Source organism: Erpetoichthys calabaricus, chromosome 9 (assembly GCF_900747795.2).
Source record: "Erpetoichthys calabaricus chromosome 9, fErpCal1.3, whole genome shotgun sequence".
NCBI classification, from domain to species: domain Eukaryota; kingdom Metazoa; phylum Chordata; class Cladistia; order Polypteriformes; family Polypteridae; genus Erpetoichthys; species Erpetoichthys calabaricus.
Window position 1 is genome coordinate 33,919,222 of NC_041402.2, and position 23,467 is coordinate 33,942,688.

The 23,467-nt window shown below is 39.8% G+C and overlaps 1 protein-coding gene and 1 long non-coding RNA gene across 7 annotated transcripts in view; one reads left to right on the forward strand and one right to left on the reverse strand.

Moving 5' to 3' along the window:
• The window catches only part of LOC127529182 (uncharacterized), a 333,856-nt gene that overhangs the window by 126,736 nt on the left and 183,653 nt on the right, over positions 1 to 23,467 (reverse strand). The gene's annotated exons all lie outside the window — the stretch shown is intronic.
• The window catches only part of cylda (cylindromatosis (turban tumor syndrome), a), a 54,266-nt gene that overhangs the window by 19,577 nt on the left and 11,222 nt on the right, over positions 1 to 23,467 (forward strand). For 5 of the 6 annotated variants that reach the window (XR_007935862.1, XM_028809276.2, XM_028809277.2 and 2 more), the window contains exons 4-10: positions 4,345 to 4,450; positions 4,862 to 4,966; positions 6,489 to 6,605; positions 11,478 to 11,857; positions 16,672 to 16,837; positions 17,177 to 17,318; positions 22,903 to 23,025. Coding sequence is in view for 5 of the 6 variants with exons in the window: in XM_028809276.2 (XP_028665109.1) it covers positions 4,345 to 4,450; positions 4,862 to 4,966; positions 6,489 to 6,605; positions 11,478 to 11,857; positions 16,672 to 16,837; positions 17,177 to 17,318; positions 22,903 to 23,025 (1,139 nt within the window). In the remaining variant the exon portion in view is untranslated. The remainder of the gene's footprint in view (positions 1 to 4,344; positions 4,451 to 4,861; positions 4,967 to 6,488; positions 6,606 to 11,477; positions 11,858 to 16,671; positions 16,838 to 17,176; positions 17,319 to 22,902; positions 23,026 to 23,467) is intronic. The other variant, XM_028809278.2, reaches the window with a different exon arrangement.

Here is a 23,467-nt window from a genome sequence, read left to right on the forward strand (position 1 = left end):
CTGCAGTGGCTGCAGGTTTTCATTCTAACCCTTTTCTTAATTAGTAACCTGTTTTTGCTGCTAATTAACTTCTTTTGAATTAATTGTAATTGATTTTCTCTTGAATACTCCGACCCCTTAATTTTTTATTTCCTTAATTAGCAGCCAAACAATAATGAGATACAAACTGAGCCAAAACCTGACCAGCAAACTGTGCCCATCATACAATATACAATACAATTTATTTTTGTATAGCCCAAAATCACACAGGAAGTGCCCCAATGCGCTTTAACAGGCCCTGCCTCTTGACAACCCCCAGCCTTGACTCTCTAAGAAGACAAGGAAAAACTCCCAAAAAAACACTTGTAGGGAAAAATGGGAGAAACCTTGGGAAAGGCAGTTCAAAGAGAGACCCCTTTCCAGGTAGGTTGGGTGTGCAGTGGGTGTCAAAAAGAACAGAACAAGTCCTCAATACAGTATAAAAATTTTACAAGTACGGAACAGAATTTAACAGTAGATCATATCACATAATATGAATTGGAATTTGTTTACATATCTAAATGTAAAGAAAGATGAAGGTCTCAGGAATGTTGATGTGCTCAGGTCCACAAAACATTTTAACAGTGCTCTTAGAAAAGAGAAAATCAACAGTTTCTGAAATGTTTGCTATTGCACAGTGAGAGCAGCAACAAGCCATGGAATTAAATAATGGATTTAATTAATAACAAGAATCGGTGCCTAATTAAGTAGCTGGTTGGAGTGAAATTGGCTGGAGATTGAGGCCCTCACTTAGTTGCTCTTCTGTTGGCTCACTCACTTCACATTTCATTTCTGTTTGGGTGCCGTTTAAGGAAAGAAATGAAGCAATTAAGAGGAACGATGAAGAAATTAAGGGGAACAAGTCTTAAAAACCAAGTCAATTAACATTAATTCAGAAGAAGTTTATTAGCAGTAAAAACAGGTCATTAATTAAGAGAAGGGTTAGAATGAAAACCTGCAGCCCTCCAGGACCAGAGTTTGAGAACCCTGGTTTAGGTAGATGTGAACAAGCTAATCGCACTTGGGTGCTGACTAAAACAACTGTACTAAGACCCTTTGGAAAGGGAGGTCTCGGTGTAGTACCAAGTTCACATGAGGTCTGAATGTGATCTGGCCCTGTACCGATTTAACCACTGTACATGAAATACTGGGCATTATGCATGACATTTTGTGTGCTGGGGTAGTCGCTGTGCACTTCTGCTGTTCCGTAATTGGGGAATCTGTTTTATAGCATAATGAGCGGAGGATTAACATGGAGCATTAAAAACAATAAAAAGGTTAAAAAAAAAAAAAAACAATTACATACACAGGTACAAATATAACACAATTCATATGAAACGTCTCACACAATTACTCGTTCAACCAGAGCGGCACCTGATTCAGTCTCGGCGATTCCCACCAACGCAATTGGACAGCAATTGGTGTAAATTTACTTGTGATTGGGTCGATCAAAACACATGTAGAGGTGGCAAGAAATGAAGAGCAGAGCCCTGTGAGACCACAGATCAGACATCCTAATTTTACACGATAAACTCATTATGTGAGCAGGCGGGGACGTCCTCTCAATGCGCCTACTAACATTAACATGTTATTCAGTGTTAATCAGTTATTGTACATATTTGTTATTAATGTTTATTTTACAAGTTTTAAGATAATAGACTTATAATTTGAGATAAACTAAATTGAAGTTATGTTCACATTGTGGCTGCTGTAAAGTAAATATGCATCAATATGCAGTTGAATAAAAATAACGTGATAAGTCTGCTCTCCTAAAACTGAAGCACATCAGTGTAGACCATCAGCAGAGCTTGTCTTCTGTTGTACGTTTTGGCTGTTTGAAACGTGTCTTTCAGCACATAAGCTTAGTAGCACATAATTTTAAAATAAGATTCCCCTTAATTATGGAGAATGCAGAGTTGTGCAAATACCTGCCATGACATATTTTCCTGGGGAAAAAATATTTGTGCCCAGTGAAAGTATTCCACGGCACACCCAGAGGATATTTATTGATATGTGTAGTTCTTGTTGAAGCAGGCTGACATGGCGGGGCGCCCTCAGCCCCAATGAAGGCAGTCGGAGACGTCAGAACAGACAGTAGAATTAAGCTTTATTGTATGGCGCACATACAGACTCGCTTAAGATGGAACAATGAGCTCCCAGCAATGGGCACCTTTTTTATTACAATTCTTATCATTTAAGCCATTATTCTTCCTCATCTGACTTCTAGCATTCCATTCCTGTAGTCCTGCTCTAATTGATTCCACCAATAATTCTTAGTTAAAGGGGATGTCATACCCTGCTCTGTTTATCTTATCTGTTTGATAAGGACTATTCTTGCTTGCTACTGTAATTTACAGCCAAAGAGTTCACAATCACTCTCTCTCTAAGTGAGGGGCCCATCTTTCTCCAGCTCTCCTGCATGTCTAACCTTTGGCTTAATAAATGATTGGTGGTTTCTAGCTTATCTTACATATAAACGTTTATGCGCGGAAGAGTGTGCGTCTGTCCGGCCCGGAAGTGAGAGGTGGAGTCAGGGTAAGGGCTCCGCCTTCGAGGAAGCAAAAAACTCGTTTAGCCACTAATAACATAAGAGGGCCCAGCACGTCAGCAGAAACGAAACCTCAGAAGAAAGACAAAGTCACTTAGCCACTAACATTGGCAAAACGGTATCCCTTTTACTTTTCCTCCCGCTGCCAATGCACAAGCGAGGCGAGCACATCGGCAAAACGAATCCTCCAAAAAAAATAGAGAGATGCCCAGAGTAGTTCCTTTCAATTACCTGGCATCTCTACATTTCAGTTTTTTTTTTTTCTGACAATTTCAATAGTTTCTAGGACCCCAGGCTTTTTACAGCATGGGCTTACGCAGCTATACAGAATAATAAAAAATATGTAGGCATAAGTCTTTTTAATCCTAACTCTTACATCTTAATGCTTAGTAAAATATAGTGTCTAGTTTTCTCATGTGTTTATAATACTTTTCTAATACGTAGAAATAACTGTTTAAAAATACAGTTTTCTATATTTTCTTAAGTCTTCAGTTTGAAACACAACTAAACTAACTGGAAATTGAAGCAAAGTAACAAACTTAAATAATTAACTAACAAAACGTCATTTGAATTTGAACAAAGCAGGCAGACTAAGTGTTAAAAAGCCTTTGGAGTCTTCCTTGTGCTCTTAGTTTTTCGCAGTGACTTTCTCTTTTCCTATCTCCCATAAAGCTGTGACTGTTCAGGAGTTATCATAGGTCTCTTGTTGGCCTCTCTGGCTGGTTGTCTTCTTGCACAGTCGCTCAGTTTTTTACGGTTGGCCTGCTCCAGACAGATTTCCATCTCTGCTTTCCATTTCTTGATATTTGATATAACTGAACTCCAAGGCGTATCTTGTCTTCATCCCCTAACTTGTGCTTTTCAATCCTCTTTTCACAGAGTTGCTTTGAGTGTTCTTTGTCTTCATTGTTTAGGTTAGGCCACCATACAGACTCACCACAAGCTGGCCTTTCCAAACGCGGGTCCATTTATACTACAATCAATAGAACCCCAGGCAGGTGCTCTCCATTGAGCGACTTCTGAAACCAACTGACTGCATCAGTGATAATTTATTTAGGTGTGTCATTTTAAAGGGTTTTATATTTGTAATCAATTTAGACCACTTTGCAGAGATCTGTTTTCACTTATGACATTAACAGATCTGTTGACTGGTGTCACAAAAGTCAAATCCACTGTGATTCAATGTTGTATAATAGTAAAGTGTGAAAACTTCCAAGGGGGTGGATACTTTTTATAGGCACTGTAGTTCCTTGGGTTTTACTGACACCAGGGGAGATGGTGCCAGTAAGTAATACGTGAGTGAGATATACTGGATGTCTGTTTAAAATGCTTGTAATTAAAGATGAAGCATGGCCACTTGATTTGTTGTGCTTACTACGTTATCCAGATATTGCACATAAGCTATTTCTGACCTGTGTTCTTTGGTTATGCCAGGGTTGGTAAAACCCCTCCCAGGAACTGAGATCAGTCTGATCCACACTTCATCTCTAGCTAATTATATCTCCTGAGATCATGCTTATTCCCTGCAAGGGAGGTGACACTCCTGGTGATTATGGTCCTGTGTTGGCAGCTAGTGGTTGAGGCCCACCAGTACTGACGCCGGTGTATAAGTTCAAGCAGCTGGATCTACCTAAATCTATCCGGTTAATCCTTTGTCTGTTTGATCCTGTAACCAGACTGAGGCAACATTAATAGCCAAATCTAAAAGCAACTCTTACCTTAGAAAGTAGCTGTACTTTATAGCTGTAATCATATGAGGGGTTTTCTTTTGTTTTCAGGACCGTCCCATTGGTGATTGGAATGGCTTTATCAACGGCAAGTTGGTGTGTAATTTTGCCAGCGTGGAATACACTCGTCTTGTACCCTTCTGTGATGTGATTCCAGGTCAGTGGTGCTTATTCAGTATCTCTCCCCAGCAGTTTGCATTTTCTTTGTGGCGAAACCAATTCCTGTGTTTCTGTCTAATTATTGGTATTTTCTTAGCTTTAATGACTGCTTTGTAGTCTATTGTGTACTTCGCTTTTTTTTGTATGTGTTTACTTTTTTTGTTGGTGGTGACAGAGTTTTGTTGAGTTTCTTTTTGTGCTTGTGAAAAGCCGTGAGGCAGAGTGACAATGGAGTGATTGTTGTAGTTGATGTGCTCTTTTCCTTTTTCTTCTGTCATGAAGAATCTTAACAGACCAGTGGTAATGATGAAGGTTTCTTGTCTTGTCTTGTTCAATGCTTTCTTTCATTTTTACACATTTTACTCATTTCTTTTTTCTATTTTTTTGTTTCTTTTTTTCCTTTAATTAGTTACAGAGTTTCCAATGCAGGACCAGCACTTACAGAAACATGGCTTTGCATCCAGGGGAAGTGGAGACAAAAATATGTCTAGTCAGAACAAACCAAAAAATAAAGGTACCCGTTGGAGTGGGAATATTGAAGAGCTTGGGTTATGTACATTTTAGAACTAGCTGAGTTATTTTCAGGATGCTGGGGTTGCATTTAATTATTTTCACTGAACTAAGAGTGAGATATGTGTAGTGCTGTAGTTAAAAAAGTGCTTTCTATCTGAAAGGTACATCAGTAATAAGTGACCACTGAAGGTTTCTGGTGAGCCCATTGAGAACTTGATACCCTGACATGTTCTAGTTGATAAATTGTGCAATGGTGCCACCCTCTGGTCCTTGGAAGCATAGCAGCCATCCACTGTTAATTACTGGTTTGTTTACCTTATGTAGTGAGAAGTCGAATAAAATGACCCCATTTATTGGCCAACTAAAAAAGATTACAATGTGCCAGCTTTCGAGGCAACTCGGCTCCTTCTTCAGGCAGGATGTAAACAAGGGGCCTGAGATGCCTTGAAAGCTTGCATATTGTAATCTTTTTTTAGTTGGGCAAAAAAAAGGTGTCATTTTACTTGACTTCTCACTACATTTATAATGGCTAACACGGTACAACACCCTGGTATTACTGGTTCACCTTAAAAAAACAAAAAAAAAATGTTCTGAGGACATAAATGCCTTTTAAAAATTTCTTTGATGTGTGGAAAATGTAGATTTGGCTGTATCTTCTCTGACTAGTATTTTGTTGAGAACTGTATCCTAAGGAGATGAGCTTGAAACCTGAATGATAGAAATCTTGTTTTGCCTTGCTAAAAGTTCTGTAACCTGCTTGCATCTAAAACTGCAAGACAAATTTGTATGAAATCTCTAAAAATTCTTATCCTGGCTCTACAACTATCATACTCTGGTGTGCAAGCAGGATACTCTCATTGTGCCTAAAATGAATCAATCAAGGTTTCCTACCTAGCCCTGGTAACAAATGCGTTTTGTGTCCTGATAGATCAGTAGCTGTGTTGTAACAACAATTTCATGATCATGATTAAACGGCAAAGGGTCCCATAATTGTGGACAAGGGAATGTCTAGGGAGTAGTATATAACAGACAATATCGTGGCGATTAAATCCTTTCAGCCTATTGGAGAGCTTGTTTTCCATTTCTTGGATCCGAGGTTACAAGTTCAATAATAGTTAAGAGTGATGTCAAACTCCGTTTGTTTTCAATTTTAAGAGCAGTAATCAATTCATTCAAAACCTGTGTTATTAATTTTGTATGTTAACCTTAGCAAGAAAAATTCAGGGTGCACTAAAGGACTTGCATTCTATAACAACGTACCTTCTCCTTCATCTGCTGCTTGCTTGAAAGCTATGGCTCTGTGACGGGAAAATCTAGAACTTCCTGTCTGTCTGTTTTTTTTTTTATATAATCTCTTGGGTTCTGGCTTTTTTTGGCTCTGTAATTGCACATGGTTTTCTCTGAGTTTTGGAGATGCTTCACATCGGCACAAGTTTTGATTATTAGTTGAGCCACTTTTGTAAGGCACTACATTTTGGTGTCAGTTCTGGCTTGCTTTTAATAATTCACTTTCTCATCTGCAGGATTCACTCCCCAGTCTGGAAATAGGAGCAGATCTGAATTTTATTACACTTTAAATGGCACTTCGGTTGATCACCCTCCACAGTCCAAATCAAAAAGCACGTGGTATATTGATGAAGGTAAACCAAGGACCCTCCAGAGCAGACTACTTTGGGGCTGCCAGTTTTATTTATGCCTTCAAAATGGCTGTTGTGTACATCACATTTCTAGCATTTGTAGGGAGCATTAGCTTCAGGAGGTCCTGTTGTCCTTTTCTCTGCAGCACTATGACTGCTGCACTCACTACATGGTTAAATTAATGGACCATTTACATACAGAGTTGTGTTGTTTTTGGAGGAGTTTTCCCATGTCCAGGCCAATGGAGGCTGCTGCCAGTGTGTACGACCGCATGCACGAGTCTACCTGCTTGCTGCTTGTAAATAGAAATTTGCTGGCAATACATCAACACATGTTCTGAAAAACCACCCATGCCTTAAAGGATAAGTTCAGTATTTTTCAAGTTATTTCTTCACCATCATGAAATTGTGTTTTAAAGTATAACTTTTTTTTTTAATTTTAAAAAATACCTAGCCTATTTTTGGGTTTTAAAATGGGTGAGGAAGGCAGGTTCCATTGTAGGCATGGAGCTGGACAGTTTGACATCCGTGGTGGAGCGACGGGCGCTGAGCAGGCTCCTGTCAATCATGGAGAATCCACTGCATCAACTGAACAGTATCATCTCCAGACAGAGGAGCAGCTTCAGCGACAGACTGCTGTCACTGTCCTGCTCCACTGACAGACTGCGGAGATCGTTCCTCCCCCACACTATGCGACTGTTCAGTTCCACCCGGGGTAGTAAACGTTAACATTATACAAAGTTATTGTCTATCATACCTGCATTTTTATCATTTTTTAATGTAATATTGTTTTTTATCAGTTTGCTGCTGCTGGAGTATGTGAATTTCCCCTTGGGATTAATAAAGTATCTCTATCTTATCTATCTAAAGTCCAGTTGGGGAGCATGCACTGGTACAGTGCGTTGCCGCACCCACTACACAACAAAACAACTCGGGATCCCGGTTTGCAACCCCCCAGGCATACAGGCGGTCCAGTCCCACCCTCTGGAAATGACCCTCTATCTGCCGCAGCCAGGTATTACGTGGGCGACCCCTTGGTCTGGTCCAGCCACTTGGGTCCCCAACAATGAGGATCTTACAAGCTGGATCACCCTTGGGGAAACGCGCCACATGGCCGTAGTGCCGTAACTGACGCTCCCTCATAATGCAGGTAATGTGCCTCATCTGGGACTCCATGAGCCACCACTCATTCGACACAAAGTCAAACTAACGATACCCAAGGATTTTCCAGAGAGACACAGTACCAAAGGAGTCCAGTCTTCGTCTCAGGTCACTGGTTAGTGTCCATGTCTCACAACCATATAGCAAGACAGGAAGCACCAGGACTCTAAAGACTTGGACCTTCGTCCTTTTGCATAGATATCGGGAGCGCCACACACCCTTTTCCAGCGACCTCATGACCCTCCATGCTCTCCCAATCCGTGTACTGACTTCATAGGAAGAGTCACCAGAAAAATGAATGTCACTGCCGAAGTAAGTAAACCTCTCAACAAGGTCAGCACTCTCTCCGCAAACAGACACACTGCTGATGGCTGTGCCCAAGAGGTCATTAAAGGCCTGGATCTTGGTTTTTATCCAGGACACTTGCAAGCCCAGACACTCAGACTCCTTGCTTAGTCTCTTGAGCGCCCCGATCAGAGCCCCCATTGACTCTGCGAAGATCACAGCGTCGTCGGCAAAGTCAAGATCCATGAACCTTTCTTCACCAACAGATGTCCCACAGCCATTGGACCCCACGACCTTGCCCCACACCCAGTCCATACAATCATTGAACAGAGTAGGAGCAAGAACACACCCCTGACGAACCCCAGAGTCAACTGGGAAAAACGCAGATGTCCTGCCTCCACTCTGCACAGCACTCACAGTACCAATCTACAGGCCAGCCATGATATCCAGCAGCCACAAAGGGATTCCGCGAATCCTCAGGATGTCCCACAGGGCAGCTCGATCAACTGAGTTGAGCGCTTTGCGAAAATCGACAAAGGCTGCAAAGAAACACTTCTTTGCAAACAAGAATCTTAGAATTTACCAAATATATCCATATTTTCAGGACAAGACTATTATTGAGTATTAATCTGAGTGTTGAGATTACACACATACTGCAAAACAATGTACCAGTGTCATTTTAGAGATGAATAAAAGCAACAAGCAAAACGTTTATGTGAGGGTCAGCCTTTTTAAATCTGCTCGTTTTCCTCTGCAACCTTTCAGCATCAACAGTGTGGTTTCATGTTGAAAAATCATCCCCAAACACTGTTACAATTGTTACAATTATTGAATGTTGTTGCCCACATATGAATTGGTGGCCTTGTTTTGTAGACCACTAGACAAACAAAAAGTGTAATACGATCAATCAGCATGTACTTTACAATTCAATACTTGGTTTGTGGTGCTTTAATCGTTTTCTGTGACACTATCACATAGTTGATCTTTTTAATTTTCTCAGTATTTTTGTTACCGTTTGTACACATGACATGCCACACAAACTTGTATTTAGGATCGACATGCAGGTGGGCTTACTTCTTTCAAAAATGCAGGGCTTTCATAACAAATACAGTGCATTTTGATCAGTTCAGATACAGTGAACCGAAACAATTTCCCCCATAGGATTGTATGTAAATACAATTAATCCGTTCCAGACCGTACGAACTGTATGTAAATATATTTTTTAAAATATTTTTAAGCACAAATATAGTTAATTACACCATAGAATGCACAGTGTAATAGTAAACTAATGTAAAAACATTGAATAACACTGACAAACACCCAGGCTCCCTGCTCAGCAGCACGTACAGGCTCGCTCTCAGCTGCACGCGCTCTCTCTCTAGCATGCGAGCCTGCCTGCTCTCTCTCTCTCTCTCTCTCTCTCTCTCTCTCTCTCTCTCTCTCTCTCTCTCTCTCTCTCTCTCTCTCTCTCTCTCTCTCTCTCTCTCTCTAGCACGCGAGCCTGCCTGCTCTCTCTCTCATAAGCACACGAGCCTGCCTGCTCTCTCTCTCTCTCTTTCTCTCTCTCATCAGCACACGAGCCTGCCTGCTCTCTCTCTCTCTCTCTCATCAGCACACGAGCCTGCCTGCTCTCTCTCTCTCTCATCAGCACACGAGCCTGCCTGCTCTCTCTCTCTCTCTCTCTCTTACATTGCAGCAGTTCAGCAGTTCACGTCTGACCGAGAACAATGCAACACGTGCGGAAATCATCAGCGCGCACAAACCGAAAGGGAAACTGGCTTGTTTTTATACCGAGTGTGTGGTCGTGTACCGAGGCAAAAGTTTGGCGAACTTTTTGGTCGTAAACCGAGTTGTACGTGTACCGAGCCGTTCGTGAACCGTGGTTCCACTGTATGTTGTTGTGTACAAAGTATAAATAAAAAACTTAAGTGCACCCTGCGTCAACATGCACCACGCAGCCATTTGGCATGTAAAACAAGAACAGAAAATGTAACAAGTGAAAGGTAGGTGCCATCTAGGAAAACAGTCCTCCTACAACTTGAGTGTATATCTGTCCATAAACCACTATGGCTGTATGTGATCCAATATGTATGCCAGCATTGGCTGAAAAAAAAAAATTGTCCACATATCATAAGAAATTAATTTTATGATTTGAGTATGCATTTGTAGCCAGCGCTGGTGCTTGTTTTCAATCATGGCAGATGTGTATTCAAGTCACAAGATTTCAGGGCACACTGACAGGTCCGCCACCCTACCATACACTTGGCATGCTTTTGTGAAGAGCATCATTTGTTACAAGCCATGGCAGAATGTAACCCTTGAAGAAACAAAACTGCAGAAACAAGAGTAGGATAATATGAAGCTACGGAAATGTGGGGAATGAAAATGTCAAAACCCTGCTCCTGACAGTCACTGCGAACAGAAAATGTTTTTTTCCCTCAAGAAAATAGTACCAAGAATCTGTAGTAAAGCTTATTCCTTCTAGTTTACTTTTTTTTTTTTTTTTTCATGAGCATGCCTCAGAAACATGGAAGGCACGTTTTCTTAAAATCAAAACCTTTGCTTCTTCAAAGTAGACCTATTTGATGAGGCTTTTGTATTCATGTTCGAGCCCTGGCAACAATCACCTCTATTTTAAAGAGCAAGAACAGGCTAGGTAGTTTTTAAATTAAAAAAAAAAAAAAAAGTGCTTCACTGTAGAGCATGTAGCAAATTAAAATATACTTCCAATTGTGAAGAAGTACGTTTGATTTGAAAAATACTGAATTTATCCTTTAATTTTGCCATACAAAACACTACCTGCCAGTATAAATAGACAAACTTTTAAGCTCAAGACATACGTGGTAATAATTTAAAAAAATGATTAGATATCTTGTGTTTACAGGGAATCTAAATAATTATAATTTTAATCTTCTTTTGTTAGATGGGCTACTTTTTCTTCCTGAGAACTTTTTGTTCTTTAAATGCGCCATTATTTTCTCAAATGCACCGTATCAGAGGGCCCTCTGTTTGTTCATGGCAAGGCCAGAAAACTGACTTGATTGGGTAAATGGATATGTTGTGCTTCATTTGTAATCAAGGTTCTTTGTAGATTAAAAAAAACAAAAAAAAAATCCATTGATACAATTCAGGTGCTTGCTTACTTCCTTTTATGATGCATCTTGAAGTGCATCTCGAGCTGCTGCACTTCTTAGCTTTTGACACTTGCTGCTGGATTTTTCTTGCAATGCCAAGCAGTGTATCTTGCAAATCTGATGCTTCTTAAATCATCTAAAACACTGCATGCTGTGCAGCATTTTATGCATCTTCACATACGTTGAATTTGATAGTAATGGGAATCTTAGACTCTGATATCTATGCCAGTTTTCTGTTTTTTTTTTTCCTTCAAGTAAAATGTTTTCCATTAAGTCTGTCCAATTGTGTTTATAGTTGGTGAAGATCCAGCCAAATCCCTAGTGGACACCTCTCCTGGCTTCAGCCCATCATCCCCTCCATCCAAGGCTCCGCCCACACCCAGCCTTTCCAGTGAGAACAAGTTTCACTCCCTACCTTTCAGCCTGACTAAGAAAATTGGTTCAAATGGCAGCATTGGGCACACACAGTTATCCTTATCTGTCCAGTCTGTCATGGGGGATGGCCATGTTGCTGCCGGACCTGAAACTGCTGTGGTCACCGTTCCAGTGCGAAACCAGTTTGGTCTGGAGGTGGGATCTCTAGTGGAAGTAAAGGAAAACCCCCCTCTTTATGGAGTGATTCGTTGGATTGGACAGCCCCCAGGTCTCCAAGAGCCTCTTGCAGGACTAGAACTGGTCAGTAAACCCCGAGTAACTCCTTGTTTTAAATTCTAGATGGCCGTGGAATTATTAATATACTGGACTAGAGGTTGTGCCCTCTTTGATAATTTAGTACATTCTCATGTTACTTATTTAGCTGATGAATATGGCAGGTTGTTGGACAATGGCTGAGAGAGTTTCCATTTAAAAATGGTATACAAGATAGAATGAGGAAACCTTTGACTCCTCCTTATCAGATTAACAGAAATAAAAAAATGAGGCAAAATATAGTAATATTTAATAATTTTGTGGCAAATCTACCTGATGCAATTTGTAATTCAAATTTTCAGATTCATAGACAATTGGATCAGAAAGAATATCTCATTTGTGAGTCTGCTAATGTACTGTTGGGTTATTGGATGGATGTTCTGGATCAGCTAGCTTAAGAAAATATTTTTTCATATACTTATGTATGTCCAACCCTATCCCCAAACCCTAACCTTAAAGTCTCTCTACCCTAATCTTTCCTAACCTTAAGGCTAAATACTTTGATGGGCCCTGATGTTAAGATTCCCCTTTGGGGGCTTCTATCACACATTTGCCTAATACCTGAAATTAAAAACACTGCTGAGGAAGATCACATGAGGGCCATGTCTCCAGAATGACTTTTCATTTGGTAATGTTGACAGATGAACTAGCTTAAAGACAGACACTAAATCAACCGAGGAGCAACTAATAAACATCACAAACAAGAATATCTGAAAAACTTGAGGCTCTTCTTTAGCATTTTAGTTTAGTGCTGTTTAGGGTTATCATGCTGCAACTCCATTACCATGCCTTTTATATATTTATATATATATATATATATATATATATATATATATATATATATATATATATATATATATAATCGAGGTTCAATTCCCGAGAGGGAGTGCAGTAGAGTGTGTACGCCTGATGAGCCCAGAATTAGGGCGAAACACGTGTCGCGTACTCTTTGCATTATTTGACAGTAAACTATTTCAACCATATATATATATATATATATATATACTGCATATCCTTGCCTTTTTATTTATAGGCAAGTGTAAAGTCCTACATTTGAACCAGTAAAACAGAAATGCATTCCATGCCCATTTGATCACCTTTTTTTTTCTCCTGCATACACCACTAGTCAAAAGTTTGAACACAAAGAGAAACTTTAATGCTCTTAACAGAAATTGATACCTGCTTTATCAGGATATCATTAAATTGATTAAAATACAGCCAAGACATTACTGGTGCTGCTTATGACTGTCACTGCTTAAAATGAGTGATTTTTAGTTTGTGTATTACTGCAAAGCTCCATTTTCAGTGCAGTTCCTTCAGTGTCCGAATGGTCAACTCCTTTAGCTTACCCTTAATTTGTCATGTTCACATGTTAATGGTTTATTTAAAAAAAACTTTTTTTGTAATTGCATTAGCACTGCTGAAACCTTTTATTCTGTTCACTTGGGTTGCAAGGTATTGGCATTCCTAAAATTCAGTTCTAGAATCTAAAATGGCCAAAGTGAAACCGGTTTCTCAGAAACACGTCAGTCTTATGTTTTTTTTTTTTTGTTTTGCTTAATGAAGGTTATTCCTTGTGACAGGTTGCCAAGTAACTGAAGGTTTCATACAAATGTGTCTGTTACTGTCTTGAGAGAAGAAGGCAAACTGAATCTATCCAGAATAGAAAAGGATACACATCTGCACAAGACGATAAGGACACCGGAGTCTGTTGTGTGAGAAGCAAACATCTTACAGGTCCTCATTTGGCTTCTTTTTTTAAAAACATGCCAAATAAGAAAAAAAGATGACTCTGGTATGCTTATCATAATACACCTTTCCAGTTATCTTCCATCCACTGTCTGTGTTATTTTGCCCATTTATCTTTTTATTTTATTTGCCCCTTTCAGATATGGCTTTTTCTTTGAAACTCTGCCTCTTAGGTCAGCATCCCAGAGTCATTTTTTTTTCTCTGGTGCTGATGGCATTTGGCTTTAATTTGGGAAGAAGCTAAATGAGGACCTGCAAGGTGTTTTGTTTCTCAAACTACAGACTCTGATGTTTATCAGAGATTTCTCAGCTCACAACTTGCCTCAGTGACATTACAATCTGGATGGAGCAGAACTCTTTATAATTAAACTGTAATAAAGCTGAACTGCAAATTGGCTTAAGAAAATGAGCTCCTTTTCAGTCACACTTGACGGTGATCTCATGAGACCATCTTCTAATGCAAGGAATCTTGGTGTCATCTTTGATTCCTCCCTTTCTTAGTCCACCCACATAAACCACATTAATTAACTGTCCTACTTTTAACTTCCATAACATATGCCATGTTTGCTCATTCCTCTCCTTTTCTAATGCTGAGAAACTTGTCCGTCCCTTTATCACATCCCACATCCTACTGGCAGGTGCCCCTTCTAATCTTATATCACATCTCCAGTTGATTCAAAACTCTGCTGCGAGAGTCGTAACATGAACCAGCAACAGTGAGCACATCACACCCATCCTGTGTCACCATCATTGGGTCCCTGTGTCTTACAAAATTGAATATAAAGTTCTATTAATAACCTACAAAGCTTTAAATGGCCTCACACCAGACTACATCAGTGAACTTCTCCATCCCTATGCTCCTGTTCATCCACTAAGGTCCCTCTGATTCCAGCAATCTTGCTGTGCCCCACCCACACTAACCGGTACTCTCGATGGGTGACAGGACCTTCAGCCGTATAGCGCCAAGACTTTGGAATGACCTCCTGAAAGGGGTGGGACCAGGAGACGGTAACCCGGAAGTGATGTCACTGACTCCATTCATTCTTTTAACAAAACAACTTAAAATCCATCAATTCAGAATGGCTTTTAACTTAACCTATCATTCTGCCCCTTCTTTCAGTTTACCCCTCTGTCCATATGCTCAGTATAATGGTTGTTTGTGTTATTTCACAAATTATCCTATTTGTTCAGGCTTTTCTTTTTGTATTGAATCAAGTATTTTACTCTGGTTATTGTCTTTTATTCTATTTAACACTTTGTATCTCCTGTATTTATCTGTTTAGCGTTCTGTGCAGAAATATTTGTACCCAATCTTACATATACCCTGCTATTTAAATAAGCACCTTGAGCATTGAAAGGGTGCTATATAAATAAAATGTATTTATTACTATTGCAATTAATTTTGACTGATGGTGTAAATCAAGACCTAATCTTCAGAACCAAGTTAATTTAAGGTTTTTTGTTTTTTTTTATTGTTACACTTGGTTACATCACTCTTTCTCATTCATCACATTGGAAGCTTTCTAAATGTATCGTTAAATGATCACCTTCAGCCAAGTCCCATTTGGGTGTACTGATACACTGCATCCGTTCATCACTTTTCAGAAGCATTTGTAATGTTTTGGAGCCTGTCCTGATCAGTGTGAGGCTGAACCGTCAAGAATGGTGTGCAGTCTATTAAGGACTCAAGGATTATTTTAAAGTCATTATAAAAATAAAAGGAAAATCAAAAGTATGGCAGTTATTTTTCATTAGGTGTAATGAGAAAGGAAACCAGGTTTTGTTTGCTATGATGAATAAAATGGCAAATAAGGAATCTCAGGTTCAAGAGTGATCTGTAACTGGATCGGGAGCAGAATGATACTTTCAGGCCCCTGGAGATGTGTTTAAAACATCTGTTGTTAGTACACCCGTTAATGAAAAATCAGAACAGTGCAGTGGAAAAATCTGTCCATTTTATAAGTGATGATACAAGCCAACATTTAAAAATTATAAAAATTTTGATTGCAGTGGAAAAATCTGTCTATTTTATAAGTGACAATACAAGCCAACATTTAAAAATTATAAAAATGTTGATTGCGAAAGTGATGTACTAAACACATCCAAAATACAGAAGTATTAAAAAAATATCTTGTCTGGAGTGAGTAACACAAAGGCGAAGTTCATGCACTGTAAAATTAAAGAACCATTATTTTTACAATTTGCATTTGTTTTCAATTAAGATTTTTTTTCTTCATGTAATTTGAGTTATTTTCAGATAGCAGTGTTTGCTCTGACAGCCAAAGTGTGCACATGGCCTGTTGTCCATTTGGGATGGTTTTTCATTTCTATCAGATGTGGTTTGGTTTAGGTTAAACTTAAGGGAGTTAATGGATACAAAGTGAATGGAAGGGGGGTATGTCTGACATAAGGTAGAGCTGCATGTGTAGTTTCATGGAAAGTTTGCCTTTATCCCTCTTCTGCCCCACATCCTCATCATATGCATAAAAAAAATCGGGCTACAAAGGCTTTATAAAATCCGAGTTCCTCAGTGCCCCTTGGTATAAAATTAGTTATGCCATTGAGTCCCATAAACAAACAAATCATGCTTTTGGTCCCATATGGAAAAGTTATTTTCCTTTAGTGACTGCCTCTGTAAAGTGACTGGCATTCGTATAAGATTTATTTTGCATGCTGTCAGCAGATTCTCTGGTGTCAAAAGGCACAAATGATAAGGGAAAAGGATTAAATGACTGCTAAGAATTTTCTGGAAACCAAAAGTTAGATTTTCTTTTTATCCATTTTTGTGAAGATAAATGTTTATAATATATAAACAATACAATAGGTAAAATAAAGTCTTTTTTTTAATTAAAATGCTATGTTGTTAAATACTGAGTAAAGTATACTTGTTTTGAGAGGTACTTCAGACCATACAGTGTGTGATATATGCTTTGGTAAACAGGAATTGTCTGTTTTATGATACTATGGCCTTCACTACACTTTTGAATTGTAATAAATGAGTGTCGCTCTGTTGTGGATCACGTTGTAATTTATTTTATTTTTCTGCCTTCCAGGATGATGAAAGTGCAGGCTGCACTGATGGAACGTTTAAAGGTTCTCGATATTTCACCTGTGCACCCAAAAAAGCCCTCTTTGTTAAATTGAGAAGCTGCAGGCCAGATTCCAGGTTCCCGCCATCCCATCATTCTTCTAATCAAATTGAGCGCTGCAACTCAATCGGTAAGACATGTGCACTGTTTTATTTTTTACTCTGTGCCATATTTGCTTGTAGTGTCACTTACCTCATGACTCTAGCCTACTTTCTAGTGAGTGCTTTGTTGATACAGACAAGCCTCTCAGTTACTGGCTTCTCTCCAATTGTGTGCCTGATCCAATGGCTACTGTTAGCTGGGTTCCTCCTCTGCAGGTGTTTTGGATTTGCCCCCCTTGGTTGGGGCCCTGGCTTTCCAGTTGCTGATTGGAGCCTTTAGTGCTCCTTTTGAACTGTACAGTGGCTGGAGCTTTGCCAGCGTAGTGAGTTATTATCTCAGTATTTCTTTGCTGATCTTGTCTTCTCAGCCTTTGGTGGGTATTTGAGTGAAGTGGTAGAACAGAACACACCTCCCAGGATGGAGATGGAGGGCTTGGAGGTGATGGTGGGAAAGAAGAAAGGTATTCAGGGTCACTATAACTCCTGCTACTTGGACTCCACTTTATTCTGGTAAGTTTTGAATTGATATATACCAAAAAATTCTTAGGTCCTTACGAATATTGTATTCTGCACAGTGCCATATAAGAGTGGAGGAAGATGCATACAGCAGGATTATATCCTATGCAGGAGGGTCAGTCTGAAGGACATTGGAGCCTGCAAAGTGGTTGCAGGGGAAAGTGTAGTTAGGCAGCTTAGGATGGTGGTCTGTAGGATGATGTTGGAGATCAAGAAGAGGAGGAGAGTGAGAGCAGAATCAAGGATCAAATGGTGGAAGTTGAATAAGGAAGACTGTAAGGTGGAGTTCAGGGAGAAGGTAAGACAGTCACTAGGTGGCAGTAAAGAGTTACCAGATAGCTGACCAACCATAGCAGAAGTGGCAAGGGAGATGACTATAAGGGTGCTTGGTGTCACATCTGGACAGAGGAAGGAGGGCAAAGAAACCTGGTGGTGGAATGAAGAACTATAGGAGAGTATACAGAGGAAGAGGTTAGTGAAGAAGTGGGATAATCAAAGAGATGAGCAAAGTAGACCAGAGTACAAGGAGAATAAGGTGTAAGGTGAAGTGAGAGGTGTTGAAAGCTTAAGAAAAGGCGTATGCTGAGTTGTATGAGAGGTTGGACACTAAGGAGGGAGACAATTGGCTAGACAGAGGGACTGAGCCAGGAAAGATGGGTAGCAGGTTAGAGTGATAAAGGATAAAGATGGAAACATACTCACAAACGAGGAGGGTGTGTTGAGCAGATGGAAAGAGTACTTTGAGCTGATGAGTGAAGAGAATGAGAGAGAGAAAAGGTTGGATGATGGGGAGGTAGTGATCCAGAAAGTGCAGTGGAATAGCAAGGAGGAAGTAAGGGCAGCTGTGAAGAAGATGAAGAATGGGAAGGCTGCTTGTCCAGATGACATATCTGTGGAAGCATGGAGGTGTTTAGGAGAGATGGCAGTGGAGTTTTTAATCAGATTGTTTATTGAAAACATGGAAAGTGTGAGGATATTGGAGGAGTGGAGAAGAAGTGTACTGGTACCGATTTTTTAAGAGTAAGGGGGATGTGCAGAACTGTTGTAACTACAGGGAGATAAAGTTGATGAGCCACAGCATGAAGTTATGGGAAAGAGTAGTGAAAGGTTAACAGGGGAGGTGATGATTAGTGAGCAGCAGTATGGTTTCATGTCGGGAAAGAGCACCACAAATGTGATGTTTGCTCTAAGGATTTTGATGGAGAAGTTGAGAGAAGGCCAAACAGAATTTCATTGTGTCATTATGGCCCTAAAGAAGGCATACAACAGGGGGCCTCGAGAGGAGTTGTGGTATTGTATGAAATGTTTGGAAGGGCATAAAAGTATGTAAGAGTGGTACAGGATATGTACGAGGGACGTGACAGTGGTGAGGTCTTCAGTAGGAGTGACAGATGTGTTTCAGGTCAAGTTAGGATTATATCTGGGATCAGCTCTGAGCACTTTCTTATTTGCAGTGGTGATGGACAGAGATTAGATAGGAGTCCCCATGGACTGTGATATTTGCTGACAACATTGTGATCTGTAAAGAGAGTAGGGAGCAGGTTGAGGAGACCCAGCAGAGGTGGAGATGTGCTCTGGAGAGGATAGGAATGAATGTCCGTAGGACCAAACAGAGTACATGTAGTGAGAACAGCTATGTTATATGGTTTAGAGACGGTGGCACTGTCAAAAAGACAAGAGACACAGCTGGAGGTGGCAGAGTTAAAGATGTTAAGATTTGCATGGAGTGTGACAAGGATGGATAGGATTAGAAATGAGGACATTAGAGGGTCAGCTCAGGTTAGTTGGTCTGGAGACAAAGTCAGAGAGCAAGATTATGTTGGTTTGGACATGTGCAGAGGAGAGATGCTGGGTATATTGAGTGAAGGTTGCTAGGGATGGAGCTGCCAGGCAAGAGGACAAGAGGAAGGCCTTAGAGGAGGTTTGTGGTGGGTGTGACAGAACAAGTTGCAGAGGACAGTTTATCACATTGTTTTCCATTGGTACATCATTGGTCACATTTGGCTTCTATTATATCATTAACTTTTTTTTCCCCTCTCTCTGTTTTCATGAAAACATGAGATACAAAATTTTGTCACCCATTACTATACACTACTTGGGGTAAGTAACGTATAAAAAAAAAAAAAATATCCAGTTTTGGGTTTAGTATTCGTTTAAGTAACAGGAACTGACTGTTCTAATATCACAGATAGTCAGAATAAACAAAACTAAATAAGGAAGTGCCTAATTGGTTTATCTTGATTTAGGTTATTTGGGTGCCTCCTAACAATATGGTCAAACTTATTTAATAGTGCACAGGCTCAAACCTGCAATTTATGAGTTAATATACTGTGTTCCATAGCATCAAAAGCCTTTTCCCAACAGTCCACTGTAGTGTCCTACCAATTCACTGCCTTTTGAATATGGTCATTTAAAATGAGGTAGGCATCTGTGGGTTTAACTTTCTGCAATTTTCTGACTGAAAATCATAGAGAGGTTATTTGCTAGAGTTATAATGGCCATTCTGTGCATGTAGGAGTCTGTCAGGCACATAGGACTGGGAGAAACAGAATCAGATGTCCAGTTAGTGTGGTTTATCTTATTTATAAATGGGAATTGCCCATATAGCCCTTAATCGTCTTGAAATTCCTCTCGTTCTGTAGGCCATATGCAGCGTTATAAACTTAGCAGCATTGCACATTCGGCAGGCAGAGATGTTATAAAGTAATGTTGCCATAGAAATCATTAGCTAGAATATCCCTTTGTGCACAATAATATCCAAAACCATTTTCAGCATAAGTAACACCATTCTAAAAGCAATTGTGGACCTGTATATTCCTCAGGAGGTCTAAATGAGAAGGCTTGACAGCAGTGAGGTGTGCATTCCTAGTCTACATCACTGCTTTTTTCGTCAAGTGTGAGCTTCCTGTTGGATAAAACCTGGACGTAAATAACTTCTTTGTGCTATTTTAAAATTGAAGTTAAGATTTTTTTGGGCACGCAGTACGTGCTACCACCATACGCATTACATTTATACATTTTTTTATCAGTAAGTCCTCCTGCAACTTTAGTTGTGATAAAATTCCTGAAATTCTTGTACCCATCGGGGGCCGCTGTACACAGGGAGGAGGCTGAGCTGATGTCTCCAGGAAGCACATGGCTGGCAGCAGCTTAGAGGCTGTTTTTTCTGTTCAGTAGCTGATAGAAGTGTTAAGTGGCCACATCCAAGCGCATCTTTATAACCCAAATGTTGCGGGTTGGTAATTCCACAGGTGACTGTCAAACTGAAACATCTCGGCTTTCATACTTTGGTAGCTTTTAAAGTGCCAGTGCTAACTTGGGATTCAGCAATTTGCTAATCTCAGTATTTTTGTGTGGTTGAATTGCGAAAACTGTAACATGTTTACACATCAAAAATCGACACAAAACTGTTTTGACTCGAGTACTAACCAGTCAACTTTACTAATAATAGTCCTAGAAGAACTTCTTTTAAATATATTATGGCAATTAGAAGCCACTTTCAATACTACCACTGTATAGTGAATAATGGACTAGTTTATGAAAATCCATAATCTCATTGCTGCTAATGATGTTCATTCAGAAACTACAATGAGATCAATAAGTACAGTATTTGATGAGTGCACACAAGTGTAAACCAATTGATGCAAGTAAATATGCAGCCAAACCATACCAAAAGCTTTAAAATTGAATTGTTTCTTTAAAACCTTTGTAGTAAAACCTCCATTAATTATTCCAGTGATTTGGTTAATACATTTGCTTAATATTATCCATATATCCATTGTGTTTCTAACCCAATTAGGCATCATTCAATGGTCGTTTGTTTGGTAGACACTCATACTCTAACTTATTTTGGTTGACATAGTTTTCAATTAGAGTGTAAGCTTTCTGACCAGTAGGGGGCACTGCAGCCTCCCTAACTACAGATACCACCAGACAGACACAGTCCTGGGTTCAAATAAATGATTTATTTAACAACTAATTCCTTCACAATGGGATCCTAATAAGCACGATACCTCTTCTCTCTTCTTTTTTTCCTGTCCTCCACAGCTCCAGACGGGCTTTGTCCTCCTTCCTCTCGACTCTGACTCACAAGATGTAGCAGGGTGGTTCCTTTTATCTTGAACCAGGGAATGCTTCCGATGCCAGGTTGTAGCCCGATGGAAGTAATCCGGCTCCATTGGAAGTCCCAAAACCCCTGGTGCACAGCTCCTAACAGCACCCACTGGTGGAAGCTTGGGACCCCAACAGGCTTGCTCTACGGCACTACAACTCCCAGCATGCCCTGTGGGTGTCCAATGGTGTGCCCGTCTCCCAGTTAGCTGCCACGTAGCTGCTCAGAGGAGCATTTAATGTAAATAACCCCCGCCCCCCCATCCTTCCTTTAAGGTGGCCTCCCAGACGGGTTACTAATCCAAACTGATCCCAACCAGAATGCCCACACGTGACCATCTCAGCATATAAATTACTTGGCGAGAGGTTCACACATTGAGTTGATTTTCCTGCTTCTTCTTCCTTTTCATCTTTTCTCATGTCAGATAAATAGAGAGCCGGGGACATCCGGCTGTAAAACTTTAGCTAAAATCTTAATGATTGAATCACACATTGAATCAATTGCCTGGTTTAAATCCGTATTCTGCTGGTTTAAAATCTAGCACTCTTACCTCTACACCACACTACTTAAATCTGGAGTAATATAATATCTCCAACTTGTATGTCTATGAGTCATGTCCTTTCTATAAGTGGACCCACAATCTGACCTAACATGCTTACAAATACCTCTACCTCTAAAATAATAATAATGCAGTAATATAAAACACTATATTTTAAGTTTTAAAACAATGTCTCATGTTCAGTTCTCCATATTGTCTAAAGACACAATGCTTTATGGTACTAAATTTTCAGGATGTATACTGTGTTTTTGTTTAAATAAATGGCAATGCTGGTAAGGATCCGATAGCTTTAATGGTTTTCATTACATAAGCTTGTTTTCCAGTAGAAGGCTAGTACTTTGACCATGAACTGGCATTGCATCTCTGATCCCTGCTTGTTGACACCACCAGTAGCTTCTTTGGCATAACCAGGGCACCAAATTATTTACAGTTTGAATGATTTCTTTTCATTGAGGGATTTTTCTCTCACTGTTCTTGCACCCGTTCTCTCACTTTGAGACCCAGATGAATATTTAAAGTGAAACTGTGACACGTCAGCATATGGTGATCTCTGGGGCAGCTAGATGCCCTGGTTGACTGAGCGTTGCTTAGTTGTGTTTGGCTGATTTTTATGCTGCTCTGCCACCCTCTCATTTATTTTTCTTTTGGGTTCTGTATTGGACTGCTCGTTGATGACGGCTAGAACAGTGGCTCTCTTGATTATTCACCATCGTTATTTTTGATTACCTTCTTAGTAAATCTAAAAGTGGTCTTTGTTTGGATCGATTATACGTGTTCCCAAATTTTTTAAAGTTTTGCCTAATGTTTAAATCAGTTACTGAAATGTCCAAGGTTTTTTTTTTTTTTTTTTGCAATGTCAAGATGGAGCCAGTGCACCACACAAATTGTTCTCATAATTCTTCTTGTAGCCTTTTTGCCTTCAGTTCAGTCCTTGATACCGTGTTGCTGAGACCGCGATCTAAAAGTGATGTGGAAAGCTACCGGGAGACACAAGAGCTGCTGCGAACGGAGATTGTGAACCCCTTGCGGATGTGAGTACTGCCTGGGTCTTTGAAGCTGCTGTGCCTGTCATTTTGGGACAAACCATTACTAAGGGAAGTGTGATCTAGTGGTGGTGACAGAGAAAGCCAACAGGTGCTTAGTGAAATGCTCACCACCCTTCTGCATTTGTCACATGTAGCAAGCACAATTAAATATGCATTACAGAAGAACTTCATTTCACTAACATGCATGTCATACAATTACTGAAATAATTAAAAAGTCATACTTTTGCATTAATCATTTTTTTTGAGTCATTTAATTTAAGTATCTGCCGACTTTGCTGAATCATGATAGTGAGATTTTATCTAGTGTTCTTGGTAGTAGAGCTTTAGTTGTTTTAGGTTTGTTGGGAATCATCAGTAGAAAGAAGATCTTAATTTTATTACTGCCTTAAGCTTTAAGGGTTTACTGGTATCATTAAGGAGATTTACC